The following is a 13,488-nucleotide window of genomic DNA, read 5'->3' on the forward strand; positions in this document are numbered from 1 at the left end:
CCTGGGTGGTGATGGTGCACGCTTTTAATCCCAGCACTCGGGAGGCAGAGGCAAGCGAATCTCTGTGAGTTCGAGGCCAGCCTGGTCTACAAAAACTAGTTCCAGGACAGGCTCCAAAGTACAGAGAAACCTTGTCTCAGGGTGGGGGTGGGGAGCTAAAAATGTAGAACATTATATAAAAGGAGAAGAAGCTGAAATCTTAAGTTCAATGCTAACAAACTTCTAATGTTTCAGCTGCAATCAGTACCTTGATTTTTCTAAATTATATCCTCTATTAATAATAAACTAAAGTTATGATTAATAGTCTTTATATGCTATCATATATTAAATAGCCAAAAATCATTTGGAACAAATGAATGGCTCAGCATTGTTAGTGGGTGGCTACTCTTACAGCATTGTTAGTGGGACCCAAATTCAGGTCCTAGAACTCATGACAGAAAGCTAACTACTAACTGTCTGTCACTGCAGTTTCTGGCCTTTGTGTGCCCTTGAACGAACGAACACACACACACACACACACACACACACACACTCAAGCACACACAATTTAAAAATAAAAAAGGTTTCAATAAATTAACTATTCTACTCAGGCCAGTAAGAGGTCTCAGGAGGCATAGATATTTACCACACAAGCCTGATAATCTGAGTTTGATCTGTAGAACTCAGAATGGAGGAGGGAGCTGACTCCCCAAAGTTGTCTTCTGACATATACATCATGACCTGCATATGCACATACAATATATACATACAATAATAATTATTAATTATATTACTATAAAATTTAAAAATTGCTTTCCTACAAGAGCAACAAATTATTCATATTTATTCTATCAAAACAACTAACAAAAGGTGAAACATGAAAGAACTCAGGAAATAAACACTTTAATCACAAAATTCTACATAATCATGCTTATATTACATAAAACATAAATATTTTAGATGAACTTTATTTTACTGTATCTCCTAAAAAACTATTTCTCACTAAGTACTTCTAAAATACACCATTTGAAGATCAAGAAAGACTGGGATATTAAAATTTTTTAAGCAATTTCATTCAATGCCAATTTCTTCCCCTCAATTAATAAAGACTTTAAGTCTGAACTCAAAAGTAAATTTCAGTTATATTTTTAAAACAAAAATGTACAATAATATTTAACTCGAATAAAATATACCCCTACTAATGAAAAGCTACATGTCAAATCCCATCAACTGATCTCATAAAGAAGAATGAAGAGGACCATCATGAAGGGCCTGGTGATGGAAGAGCTCGGCTTTCTGAGGAGTCACATGTCAGGCTCTATTCCACACATGAACTGTCTCAGTCGTCACAGCAGTAAGGAAGATTATAGCAAACAAGAATGGTGGCTAATAAGCTGTAGATCTTGTATAAAAACCCTGATTTTATTCTAATTAAAAGTTGTTTAATTTAACAAGTCAACTATTTTTTTAACAATAAGGCAAAATAAATATTGAGGAGCTTCTTACCTCTTCAGGGAGCTCACTGTACATGGTTTCAGAGGTAGACAATAAAAATATAGGTGAAAAGGATGGTATATCCTGTAGCAGGGTCAGAAAAGTTGCTCTCACAGTCTCGCTGACAGCTTCCCACCAATCACCAATATGAGGCATATAAACAACACTAGGTACTGTTCTTCGAGCTTCTCGAAATATCTAAAAAAAGAATCAGTGTTTTTTAAAGCTCAAATTGAGTATTCTCTCCCCCCACACACACACACACCCCTTGAGACAGGGTTTCTCTGTGTAGCTTTGGTGTCTGTCCTGGAACTAGCTCTTATAGACCAGGCTGGCCTCGAACTCACACAGATCCATCTGCCTCTACTTCCTGATTAAAGGTGGGATTAAAGGTGTGTGCCACCACTGCCCAGCTCTCAAACTGAATACTCTAAAGCCTACATAGCAACCCCTGTGTGCATTACATATATCAATTATCTTCAAAATTAATTATTTCAAGATAAGATATGCAAGTCTATATATGTAACTCCTATGTATTCTTGCTTCATCCCAAAAAGGGTATTTTGCAATTTAACTACTCCTATTCAGTACAGATTAATAAGATAAAGGTAGAAAATTATTTTATTTATCATGTACAACAAGACATACCACTATAAAATATGCTGCAAATGAAAAATAAGCATAACATTTCTATTGCCTATGCTAATTTAAGAGTTAGTGAGCTTCAGTAAGGAAGAAAAAGACAACATAGTTGAAATACTTAGGCATAGGGCCTAAAATCACTCAACACTTGAATACATATTTTGGCCATGTTGTACTACCCTGGAGCTTAAATTTAGTGAACTTTCTGCTTACACACTTATTCACCTCTTTCTATTACTTAAGCTTCAATTCTTCATAGTCACAAAATATCCTTACTCCTCAAAAGAATCATTAATGAACTGGACAGTAGTGACTGACATATGCTTTTAATCCCAGCACTCAGAAGGTAGGCAGACTTCTGTGAGTTCAAGGCCTGCCTGGTCTTCAAAGCAAGTTCCAGGATAGTCAAGGCTATCCAGGGTAGCCAAGAGTAACCCTGTCTTGAAAAGTCACAATCAATCAATAGATAAATGAGCAAGGAGCTCTGAGACATTCCATTATCAGAAAATTCAAAATGATATTTCCTCTGTTGTTAAAAACGATATTTCTCGTCATGCTCGGCAAACACACAACAGTAAGAACCAGACTAGTAAACCAAAGCTTCTCTCCTCTATGGGAAGCTAACAGCTGTTGATCCCATCATTGAATTCTTGCATGTTAATATACAATCTTGTCATTGCTTTTAACAAGTTTAGATATAAACAAGAACATCTGACAATATCTCTTTAACTAACTTGAAAGTTCTATTTTCTAGTTATTTCCCTCATTTTAAACAAACTGTGTTGAGCCTTTGTAATGAAAGATAAATTAGAACCTAGCAGAAATTATCAGGAGCAGACGTAGTAATACACGTCTATAATTCTAACTTTGTAGGTGGCTGAGGTAAAAGAACTGCAAGTTCCAAGACAGATGGGACTACATATCAAGTCTGAAGCCAACCTGGGCTATAGCAAGATCTCTCTCTCTCTCTCTCTCCCTCCCTCTCCCTCTCTATCACTCACACACACACACACACACAAGTAAATAAACATACAGGCAAAAATTATGAGAAATACAGAAATTTTCTAAAAAATAAAAAGAATTATTTTTATTTCAAGAGCATGCTTACCAATTATATGAATTTATTCAATAATATTTTATACATTAAACCTTTTGAATAACATGATATGTGCTGCCAACTCAGTAAGTAACCAGAGGCGCACATAGACTCTCCCCCAAGCATGAAGAAACATGTGATGTTCCTTCTCACACGTGTACTCCTTCCTTTCTTGATATTTGCATATCCACCAATCCAGAGCAGCTGTGCAACCCGGTTCTACTTCAGGACTCACAAATGCTAACTTTTACATAAAATACTCTTATCCTAAATCTTAAAAATTCATGTTTTCTTTCCCTCCTCAAAGTTCTCACAGAACTTCATAAAAGCAGAATAGCATAAATAATTGGCAAAAGGAACAAATCACACAGAAGTTCAAAGGCAACTGAGACATTTATTTAAAAAAAAATTACTGTATGTCGCCAAGATCAGTCATGGTATGAGGAAGACAGTAACTAATTCTTACTGCCACTATCTAATTCCCCTGTGTGTTCTGGTAAATTAGGAAAGAGAGACAGGTAACCAAAGCAAAATACAAGCAAACAATAGCTTACTCATAAACTTCATAAATCAACCACTAAATTTAGCCATGCAAGTTATCACCACATGCCCAGTGTGATAACAGAGAAAGCAAAACATTCCTGCACAAAAATAATTTTTGCCTGTCATTCTAGTGCTCCTGTTAGATTGTCTAGGAATACATGTTGAAAATATTGAGCTGTTACCATGTATCAGAGTGAGTACACACTGCACAGAAGGTTAGGGATAATAAGAACTTCATAAACCAGATGTTAAACAATGCAGTCCAACTAGTGCACTGACTGCCTGGCAGCCATAAACTACACACAAACATCACCAATTCTCAAAGATATGGGTTTGTTTCAATTTCCTTTTTCTTTTTATCAAAACCTCTCCAAAATTTACAATATGAACATAGCATTCTGTTATTTCTGGTGCCTCTAGGAAAATACCCCTTTCCTTATAGAACTTAAAAACCGTATTAGAAAGCCTAAGCAGGTAAGTCTAACACAAAGAGAGAGAAATCCTAAACGCTTCACCTTTCTACTTTCTAGTCCACTAGTATAGTGGAACTTAACGACAGGAGACTACATGAGATAAACAACATCTAGAGATTATTTCCATGTTTCTTTTAAGCTTTTAGTTGGGAACCATGTTTATGTTCTAGAAAAACTAAAAAACACTATTAAAGTATTTTCCCTTTTAATTCCTTGGTTTGTATCTCACAATACTATAGTAAGCTTTCATATTTTTAAGTATAAAACCAACTTGTTCTAATTTCCTATTTTTTAAAAAGATTTATTTATTTTATGTATATGAATGTTCTATCAACTTTATGCCAGAAAAGGACATCAGACCCCACTATACCTGAGTGTGAGTCACCATGTGGTTAACAGGAATTGAACTCAGAACCTCTGGAAGAGTAGCTAGTGCTCTTAACTGCTGAGTTATCTATCAAGCCAGAATTTCCCAGTTTTTTAAACTAAATATATATATATATATATATATATATATATATATATATATATATATATATATATATTTGAACCTAAGTTCAATTGGGAGCACTTAAAGTAAATAACAAGCCTGAAACTAGCATTTTAAAATTCTTGAGTATAAACATCAGAAAAAAGAAATGCAATCCTATTGTGAATTGTGAGTTATTGGTTTGGGAGTAATGTAAAAGTAATCCTTCAGTAGTTTACCCATGATCATGAGACTGTGTTTTGATGTTGAGGATGGAAGGTTCTGGGGATGGAACCCAGGGCTTTGCACACAATAGCCAAGTGTCACTGAGCTAAATCCCCTGTTGGTAACTTTTAAAGTTATGGTCTAAAATAACTGTAATTCAGAGTAGAAAAATAGAGTCTAGTTTTAATGAAGTGGCACCTAGCTGGGAACAACTGATGCCATTTGAGAACTAGGAAAATACTCACCTATAAGGTGTCTTGGATTGGTGGATGTGCAAGGTGTAGTAGAAAACAGAAAAACTGTTATAGAGAAAAAAAGACAGTAGGCCAAATTACTGAACCAACCGTTTCAAAATACCTCTGATATGACCAGCACTCTTGCACAAGTAAAATGAACAAACACCAATGTCTGTTCACACTTCATTTTCATTTCTTTTCGGCATCCTTCTTGACCCAGATATTAGTCTTTTAACTAAGTTCCTTTAATTACTCCTGTTAAATATCAAAGGCAAAACCCAAGCTACTGGAGCTAGATATACCCAAATCAGGGGAGCACTACTGATACAAACTGTACTTCTAAGAGTTCTAGTTATCTGAAAAGCCAAGCCTACAAGACAGTACTTTAGCAACAAATTGAAGAGTTCGGGGGCTGGGAGTACTGTTCAGGGGCAGAGCACTTGCCTCACGTATGTCCACAGACCTCTCTGTGTGAAAGTTTTCCCCATTTTCTTTCTTCATTTTGGCAGCTCTGGGAATCAGACCCAAAGTCTTACATAAGTTGCTCAGTGTTCGACCAATGAGCTATATACACAGCTCTGTGCATTTTTTAAGTTAAGAATTTATAGTTCCATTATAAAACTGCTATTTTGTTTAAAAATTGAAATCTAGATGAAAAAACATCAAACTCAAATGTGAATAAAGCAGAAAGCTCAAAGCCAGCTATGCTCTGACTTGACTAAAAGGGGCTATCACAAAAAAGAGGTGAACATCTTTATGTCACCAAGAAACTTCCAGAATTTGACATAGTTACTTACTATTACTTAATATTATAAATATACTAAATTTATGAAACACAGCTAAAAGTAAAATTTGAGGAGATAAAATTCAATTTTTACAACAATGTTAAACCACTAATGGGTTCCTTGTATCTTGCTATCACAAGATACGTAATATCGCTGATGATTTATTCTATTGACATCATTTCCCTACATTTATATTCTATTCACCTAAGATCTACTAAGCATGTTCTGTGAAAGCAAGACATGTCTAACCTCTGAAAACTAAAGGTTCAGGAAAAAGAGGCACCAAATTTTTGTACATAAGTACAAAACCAGCCAGGGATGAAGCACACCTATACTGGTTTCTGAACTGTGGCAATACTACAAAACAACCTCTGTGGAAGTTAAATTATCTGATATTTTTATTCCTTAAAGACTTTTAGAACTCAGCAACTGTTACATATCCTCAAGCAATACAACTTAATTAACTTACAAACTCAAGGAGAGTGTACGCCACAGAAAGACCCAGACACCAGGTGAATGAACACAAAACAATCAGAGTGTGTGTGCTTCAGCAGCACATACATTAAAACTGGAACAATACAGGAGATTAGCATAGCCCCTGAACAAAGACAGCATGCAAATTTGTGAAGTGTTCCATAATTTTTGAGAGAGAGAAGATAGGAAGAGAGAGGAGAGAATATAAAGTTGGGTGGGTAGGAAAGGAGGGAGGCTCTGGAAATAGCTGGGGAATGAACATGATCGCTGTATAAAAAACTTTTAAGTAAACTAAAAGGGGGTGATGAACTGCTGTAAATATTAATCCTTTAGTACTTGATAGTGCTAAAGTACTTAGTGCTAAAGTAGTACTTAGTAGTACTAAAGTAGTACTTAGTACGAAAGTAGTGTTTAGCAGTATTACAGTAGTACTTAGTAGTACTAAAGTACTTTAGTACTAGTCAAAAAAGGTTTTCCCCGGGAACTTTCAGAAACTCTTTCTGGGAATAGAAAAATACTAAAATTTTCACTAAAATAAACACTATACAATACCTAAATTCTAAGCTTTTGATAAACCACATAAAGGGGCTAGAGATACAGCTCAGTGGTTAAGAGTAAATGCTTCTCTTCCTGAGGACCTGAGTTCAATTACCAGCATCCACGCAGCTTACACCTGCCTGAAACTCCCACTCCAGGAGAATCTCATATTTCTGATCTCTAGGGCACTTGCATTCATCTGTATATATACAGATATATACAGATAATTAAAATAATAAAAAATCTTTAAAAAAGGAAAAACCACATATAGATTAATTTTAAATATAATATTTGACCTTTTTTCTAAGTCAATAATGAGAACAATATAGGAGGCAGTATTCATTCTTTAAGAATGAAAAATAAGTGAAAATATAAGTGGAATCACGTTATTGTTGATTTTTAGTCTTTTTTTTGTCTCTTGTGAGTTTTAAGGGAAGAGAGAATGTTTCACGTAATTCAGGGTGACCTTCAACTCATTATGCAGCCAAGGACGATGCTAAACTCCTGCTCTACCTGTGTCCACCTCCAAGTGCTAACACGCTGATACTGTTATGTTATTTTTATTCTACTTTATTATATACTAATCCCAAGAAGTCTCTTACTATAGATTACTAACACCCGAGGGTGTATTGTAGGGCTCAAAAACTATATATGAACTTAAATAGCAGTCGTAAATATGATTTCCCATTCACCTTGGAGTACTGACATGCTCAATAACGTAAGAGCAATATGTGTACACAAACAAAACCTTATTATACCTACTAATGACCACAGACTGCTGAGTACTGTATCTCAAAATTGATCTAGTTAAGACATAGAATGATAATACATTGGGGTACATGTTTAAAATGCAAGTTCCTGAAACCTATTCAAAAATCAGTAAACTAGGACCTGTGGGTCTAGAGTAAAAGAGTAAGAAATTTCAGTAAATGCCTCAAAGCAATTCTAAGACACACTAAATCTTAAACAATAAGGGAAACTCCTCAGTAGGCATTAACTTCTCTGATACATTTCATTCCTACTATTAACTAAGATTCCAGGCAGTCAGGTGGCTAAAGAAAGTTTTGCTATACATTTTGCTGTGTATGTTTTAAAGAACAAAGTTACCACCATCCACATAGTGTAAAGAATACCATAAGGGCTCTTTTTTTTTTCATTTTATCATGCATAAAAATACACCCCTTTAAAGGTCACTTAAGATTTCGTCCCTCTTTCCATGTTCATACTACACTATTAAATATCCAACCTACTTTGTATTAAGTATGTTAGATGGTACCAGTGGGTAAAAACTTTTGAAGTCAATCCCAAGAACACACATGCTAGAAAGAACTATCTTCCAAAAGTTTTTCTCTGGCCTCCACATATATACATGGCACATGTGTGTGCACATGCATACATACAAATAAATAAATGTGGAAAGAAATCACATGCATTAGAGAAACTCATGCTAAGAGTAATTTTCCAGCCGGGTGGTAGTGGCACATGCCTTTAATCCCAGCACTCAGGAGGCAGAGGCAGGCTGATCTCTGTGAGTTGGAGGCCAGCCTGGTCTACAGAGCTATTTCTAGGACAGCTAGGGCTGTTACACAAGGAAAAAAAATAACGACTTGACACAGATTGACCCTTCAGTTACACAATTACTTAGAGCTGATCCTCAGGGCAGAGAGGCAGGCAGGCAGGCAGGCAGGCAAGCAGGCCAAAAGGAAGGAAGGGGTACCAAAGAAAGCAACTTTTTATATGTACCTGAATCACACCCTCTACCCTAGAATGTTATCATATCAATTTACAACCAGATTTGCTGACCTTTCTGAGTTATTAAAAAATTAGTCTTGGGGCTAGAGAGATGGCACAGGAGTTAAGAGCACTGACTGCTCTTCCAAAGATCCTGAGTTCAATTTCCAGCAACCATATAATTACAGCCACGTGTAATGAGATCTGGTGCCTTCTCTGGCCTGCAGGCAGAACATTATATACATAATAAATAAATTTAAAAATAAAAATCAGTCTTATTAAATATCAATCTCTTTTTTGGATACATTGTTGAAAAACTACTACATTTATAAATTTAAAAAAATTGTGCCAGGTGGTGGTGGTGTACTCCTTTAATCCCAGCACTTGGGAAGCAGAGGCAGGTGGGTGTCTTTAGGCCAACTTGGTCTACAGAGTGAGTTCAAGACAAATCTATAGAGAGAAACTCTGTCTCAAACCCCCACCCACAAAAGAAGGAAGAAAGAAGAAAGAGAGGGGAAGGAGAGAGAGAGGGAGGGAGGGAGGGAGGGAGGAAAAAAATCTTAAGACACAAATAAACAGTGATTAGCTGGTCCCTGGCAATGTTCAGTGAGTTGTGGTCTGGGAGATCCTACTGCACAGCTCCAGGCAAGACTTTATTTAAGCATGAGCTCTAAGAAGCCCTTCAGCTGCACTGAGTTTTCTCAGCATTATAATAACCAAAGGGTGAAAACCAAGGGTCTTTATAATTTTTTCTCCTACCAAAGAATACCTCTCTCCTTCTACTTTCCCCATCAACATGGAGAAAAAAAGAAAGCCAAAAATGAAAAAGAGCAAAAAATATAAAGTTAGAATACCTATTTAGCCAAGTATGATTCTTTCTTAACAAAGCCTAGACTCCTGGACTATGAAGCTGCAGTTCACCACAAGGCGTCCTGAGTACTGCTTACTCATGCTTTACTACACAAACCTATAATCTGAATCTCTATACACACAGCAGACACACTAGACAACTGCAGAACAGAGGTTCTCTCATTTTAAAAATGGTTCTCTTTTAATATGACTTTTTTTTCCCCAAGTGTCATATACTTAAGCTCCAGCTGTGCTGGACCTTGTGGAAATCTTTACCTCAGCCTTCCAGGGTGCTGGGATTATAGGGTTTAGCCAAGACAACCCACCAAATTGGTCTTGTTTCTTGTTTTTCATTATTTAAAGAGACAGAATTTGGTGACAGATGGGAAAGACAGTTTTTAACATCAAGCATGGAGACCTCACTTTGACCCCTGCCACAAACATCAAAAGACACACATGGGAGCATGCACTTGTAATTCCAGTGCTGGGGAGGTGGAAACGAGAGGATATTGAGTTCTCTGGCCAGTCAACGTGGCCTAATCACACAGTCCCAGGTTCTAGTAGGAGACCCCATCTCAAAAATAAAGTTGGAGGCACCTGAGAAATGATGCTGCAGGCTAACTTCTGGTCTCGATGTGCGCACACAACAAAGAAAAAGCAGAGGGAAGGAAACCTCACTAAACTACGCTGGCTGATCTTGTACATCAGGGCTGAAACGATCCTCCTGTTTCAACCTCTAAGTAACTGGGAATACAGGGACAACACCACACCTAGCTCCTTCAAAGCTATTTCATCTTTCACTTGCTTGATACAGTCAAATATAAATGCCATAAAATAAAAAAAAGTTAAAAACACTACAATAGTTGCTATTTTAGGTGAGATCTTTTCTCCTTTATATTTGTAACCACAATCTGCATAAAGTTGGCTGAAAAACTGGTTCCACAAAAGAGCATCAGTCAATATGCACAAGGCCCTAGGAGATCCTCATCACCACAAAATTAAAACATAAGACATATAGGAAACAAACACTAAAGTTAAATCATTTCCAATTACACAAATTCCTGCTCCTAAATCAAAGCACCATTTACGAACAGATTTTAGGGACTGTTTGCATGCCTTCTTCACTTTCCTATCAACCTGTGTAAAACACCCTCATCTCTGTTGACGACCTCACAGCATATAAGCTACACACACCTGCTTTACCCGTTCTCCATTAAGGGACTTTCAGTTTATGAATTATTTGGTTTGTCAGTATGTACAAAGCCATGGATGCATAGCTTTATGCATCTGACAATGGGTGACTTGTAGCTAACAGATCTTGTGGGGAAAAAATTCATAAATACATAATTCTGGCTCAAAGGAATATATTACTTTAAATTTTATAAGTAAAAAATGTCTAACAATGCCCTGAAATAGTTAAATAAATTTACATTTTCATTTAACTAAATACAAATATCCAGCATCTCCAGTGTTTCCATAATTAAGTTGTTTTTAGTAACTTTAAACAAATCATGTGACTTTCCTTTACATGTAAAGGTAAAAATCTTTTTTAATTGGTTATTTTTTTCTCCTTATAAATACAAAGTAAATTTTCTTTTTTCTTTCTTTTTTTTTTAGCAGAGGTGAGAAGCTAGCAAAAAGGGTATGCACAATATAGTCTAGGCTCATCTTATATCAATCTTGATATTCCTGCCTCAACATTCAGAATGTTGAGATATTTAGGAGTGTACCACTATACCTTGCTATGTTTTGCAAATTTTTATGTTAGACCTTTATTCTTTCTCTTTCCTGATTTAAATACTATTTATTTTTAAAGAAACTTGTTCTTGATATCTGTATAAAAAATAAATTTTTCACCAGGCTATGTCTATTTTATTTAAAGAATATATTTGCTATATAAAGTTCAAATTCTGTAGTCAAGTTCCTTTGAGTTCTAGTTTTTGTACACTGTTTGGAAACTAATTTCTTAGGCAAATGATGATAAGTATATGGATCTTGTAAATTCTCCTAGTGTTTTTGCACTTTCAAGGCTAACCTAGAATTTATATATACAAACAAATAAGAAATGGAATTATTTTTTCTATTGACCCTGTTAAGGACAGCCAGTTTTCCATGACCATATTACTGATATGAACTGTATTTGTAGTGGCCACCATCATCATATACTCTCTTTACAGAGGTCAAGTTATCAATGTTTTTGGTCCCATTACTGAGCAGTAGTATTATTGCCATCCTAATATAAAAACCTAGCAAAGTTCCTTTATTGTACTTTTTTCTCTATAATTTGCCATATGACTCTCATGTTTATTATCTAGAAGAAAAAGAAATCTTATTAGGTTGCTCCTTCTAGATTATAGTGGGATTATAAAAGGGATTACACTTAAAATAAATAATTCATCTGAAAAGAATTTATAGCATTCTCATTTTAATCTTAGAAGTAATAAAAATAGAACCCATAATTATGGCTACTGTGCTGAGAGCACTGTTTACCAAGTCTATGTATTTATTTTAATGTATTTATTTTAATACAACCTCATGCTAAGTATCAGTATCTTCATATCTTTTCTTAAAAATTTTTTCAACTAGCTCTTTTTTAAAAATTGTTTTTATTGAGCTACATATATTTCTCAGCTCCCCTCCCATCCTCTCCAATGATCCCCACACTCCCAATTTACTCAGGAGATCTTGTCCTTTTCTACTTCCCATGAAGATTAGATCCATGAATGTCCTCTTGGTTGTCTAGGTTCTCTGGGATTGTGAATTGTAGGCTGGTTTTTCCTTACTTTATGTCTAGAAGACACTTATGAGTGAGTACATATTATATTTGTCTTTCTGGGTCTGAATTACCTCACTCAATATGATGTTTTCTAGATCCATCCATTTGCCTGCAAATTTCAAGATGTCATTATTTTTTTCCTCTGTGTAGTACTCCATTATGTAAATGTACTACCTTTATCCATTCTTCGGTCGAGGGATATTTAGGTAGCTTCTAGGTTCTGGCTATGATAAACAATGCTGTTATGAGCATAGTTGAATACATGTCCTTGTGGTATGATTGAGCATCGTTTGGATATATATCCAAAAGTGGCATTGCTGGGTCTTGAGGAAGGTTGTTTCCTAATTTTCTGAGAAATCTCCACACTGATATCGAGAGTCTGTACCAGCTTGCACTCCCTCCAGCAATGAAGGAGTGTTCCCTTTACCCCACATCTTCTCCAGCACAAGTTGTCATCAGTGTTTTTGATCTTGGTGACATCATAATCAATATTCATAACCTTAACACATCCTTTCCAATATTTAATTCCCCCAACGTCTGACTCAATCTTGTGTGTCTTAATAATAGTCTATCTCATTTTTTTTTTTTAGTAACAGTCTCCATTAATGACGTTTTCTTTATGACAATTGCCTAAATGAGCTTGGTCTTTAGCATTCTGTATTTATTTGAAAGGCTTATGGTAGCTGTTTTTGACAGTCTCTCAGCTTTCCACCTTTCCGAAGCTTGGAACTGTTTAGAAACCAAAGTGAAGTAAAATAATTCACCTATGAAATCATCCAGGTTGAGTGCTTTTGACACTTTTTCTTCTTCCACAGTTAGTGCTGTTGAGAGTCTCTTTTTTTCTGAAGTTAAATTTGGTAATTTTTACTTTCCTAGTACAGCATTTGGATTTTCTTTAAGTGACATTGAGTAATTCTCTTACATGTACAACCTGCAAAAATCTTCTCTTATCCAAAAAGAATAAGCATAAAAGTAAATATTATTGGGCAAAGCTCACAACTAGGATGTGCTGAACTGGAAGCAAAACACTAGTGTACAGCTTCATATTCAGACTACAGGTTTAGAAAGAAGCCTTCAGCAAAGCGTTAGAAGTGCTATTCATAAGCAGAGAATTGTGGATAAAAGACAAATTAGGTTGATACCACTATGATTGTTTAATAAACACATATTTCCTGCTGT

General features: G+C 35.6%; 1 protein-coding gene and 1 pseudogene across 4 annotated transcripts in view; one reads left to right on the forward strand and one right to left on the reverse strand.

Annotated features, from left to right (window-relative positions):
- The window catches only part of Atad2b (ATPase family AAA domain containing 2B), a 146,666-nt gene that overhangs the window by 53,183 nt on the left and 79,995 nt on the right, over positions 1-13,488 (reverse strand). For all 4 annotated transcript variants that reach the window (XM_085690878.2, XM_085690877.2, XM_085690876.2 and 1 more), the window contains exon 19: positions 1,486-1,671. In XM_085690878.2, coding sequence (XP_085547004.1) covers positions 1,486-1,671 — 186 coding nt within the window. The remainder of the gene's footprint in view (positions 1-1,485; positions 1,672-13,488) is intronic.
- LOC125404193 (U6 spliceosomal RNA) lies at positions 6,485-6,585 on the forward strand (annotated as a pseudogene).

Source organism: Myodes glareolus, chromosome 6, assembly GCF_982192425.1.
Source record: "Myodes glareolus chromosome 6, mMyoGla1.1, whole genome shotgun sequence".
NCBI lineage: Eukaryota > Metazoa > Chordata > Mammalia > Rodentia > Cricetidae > Myodes > Myodes glareolus.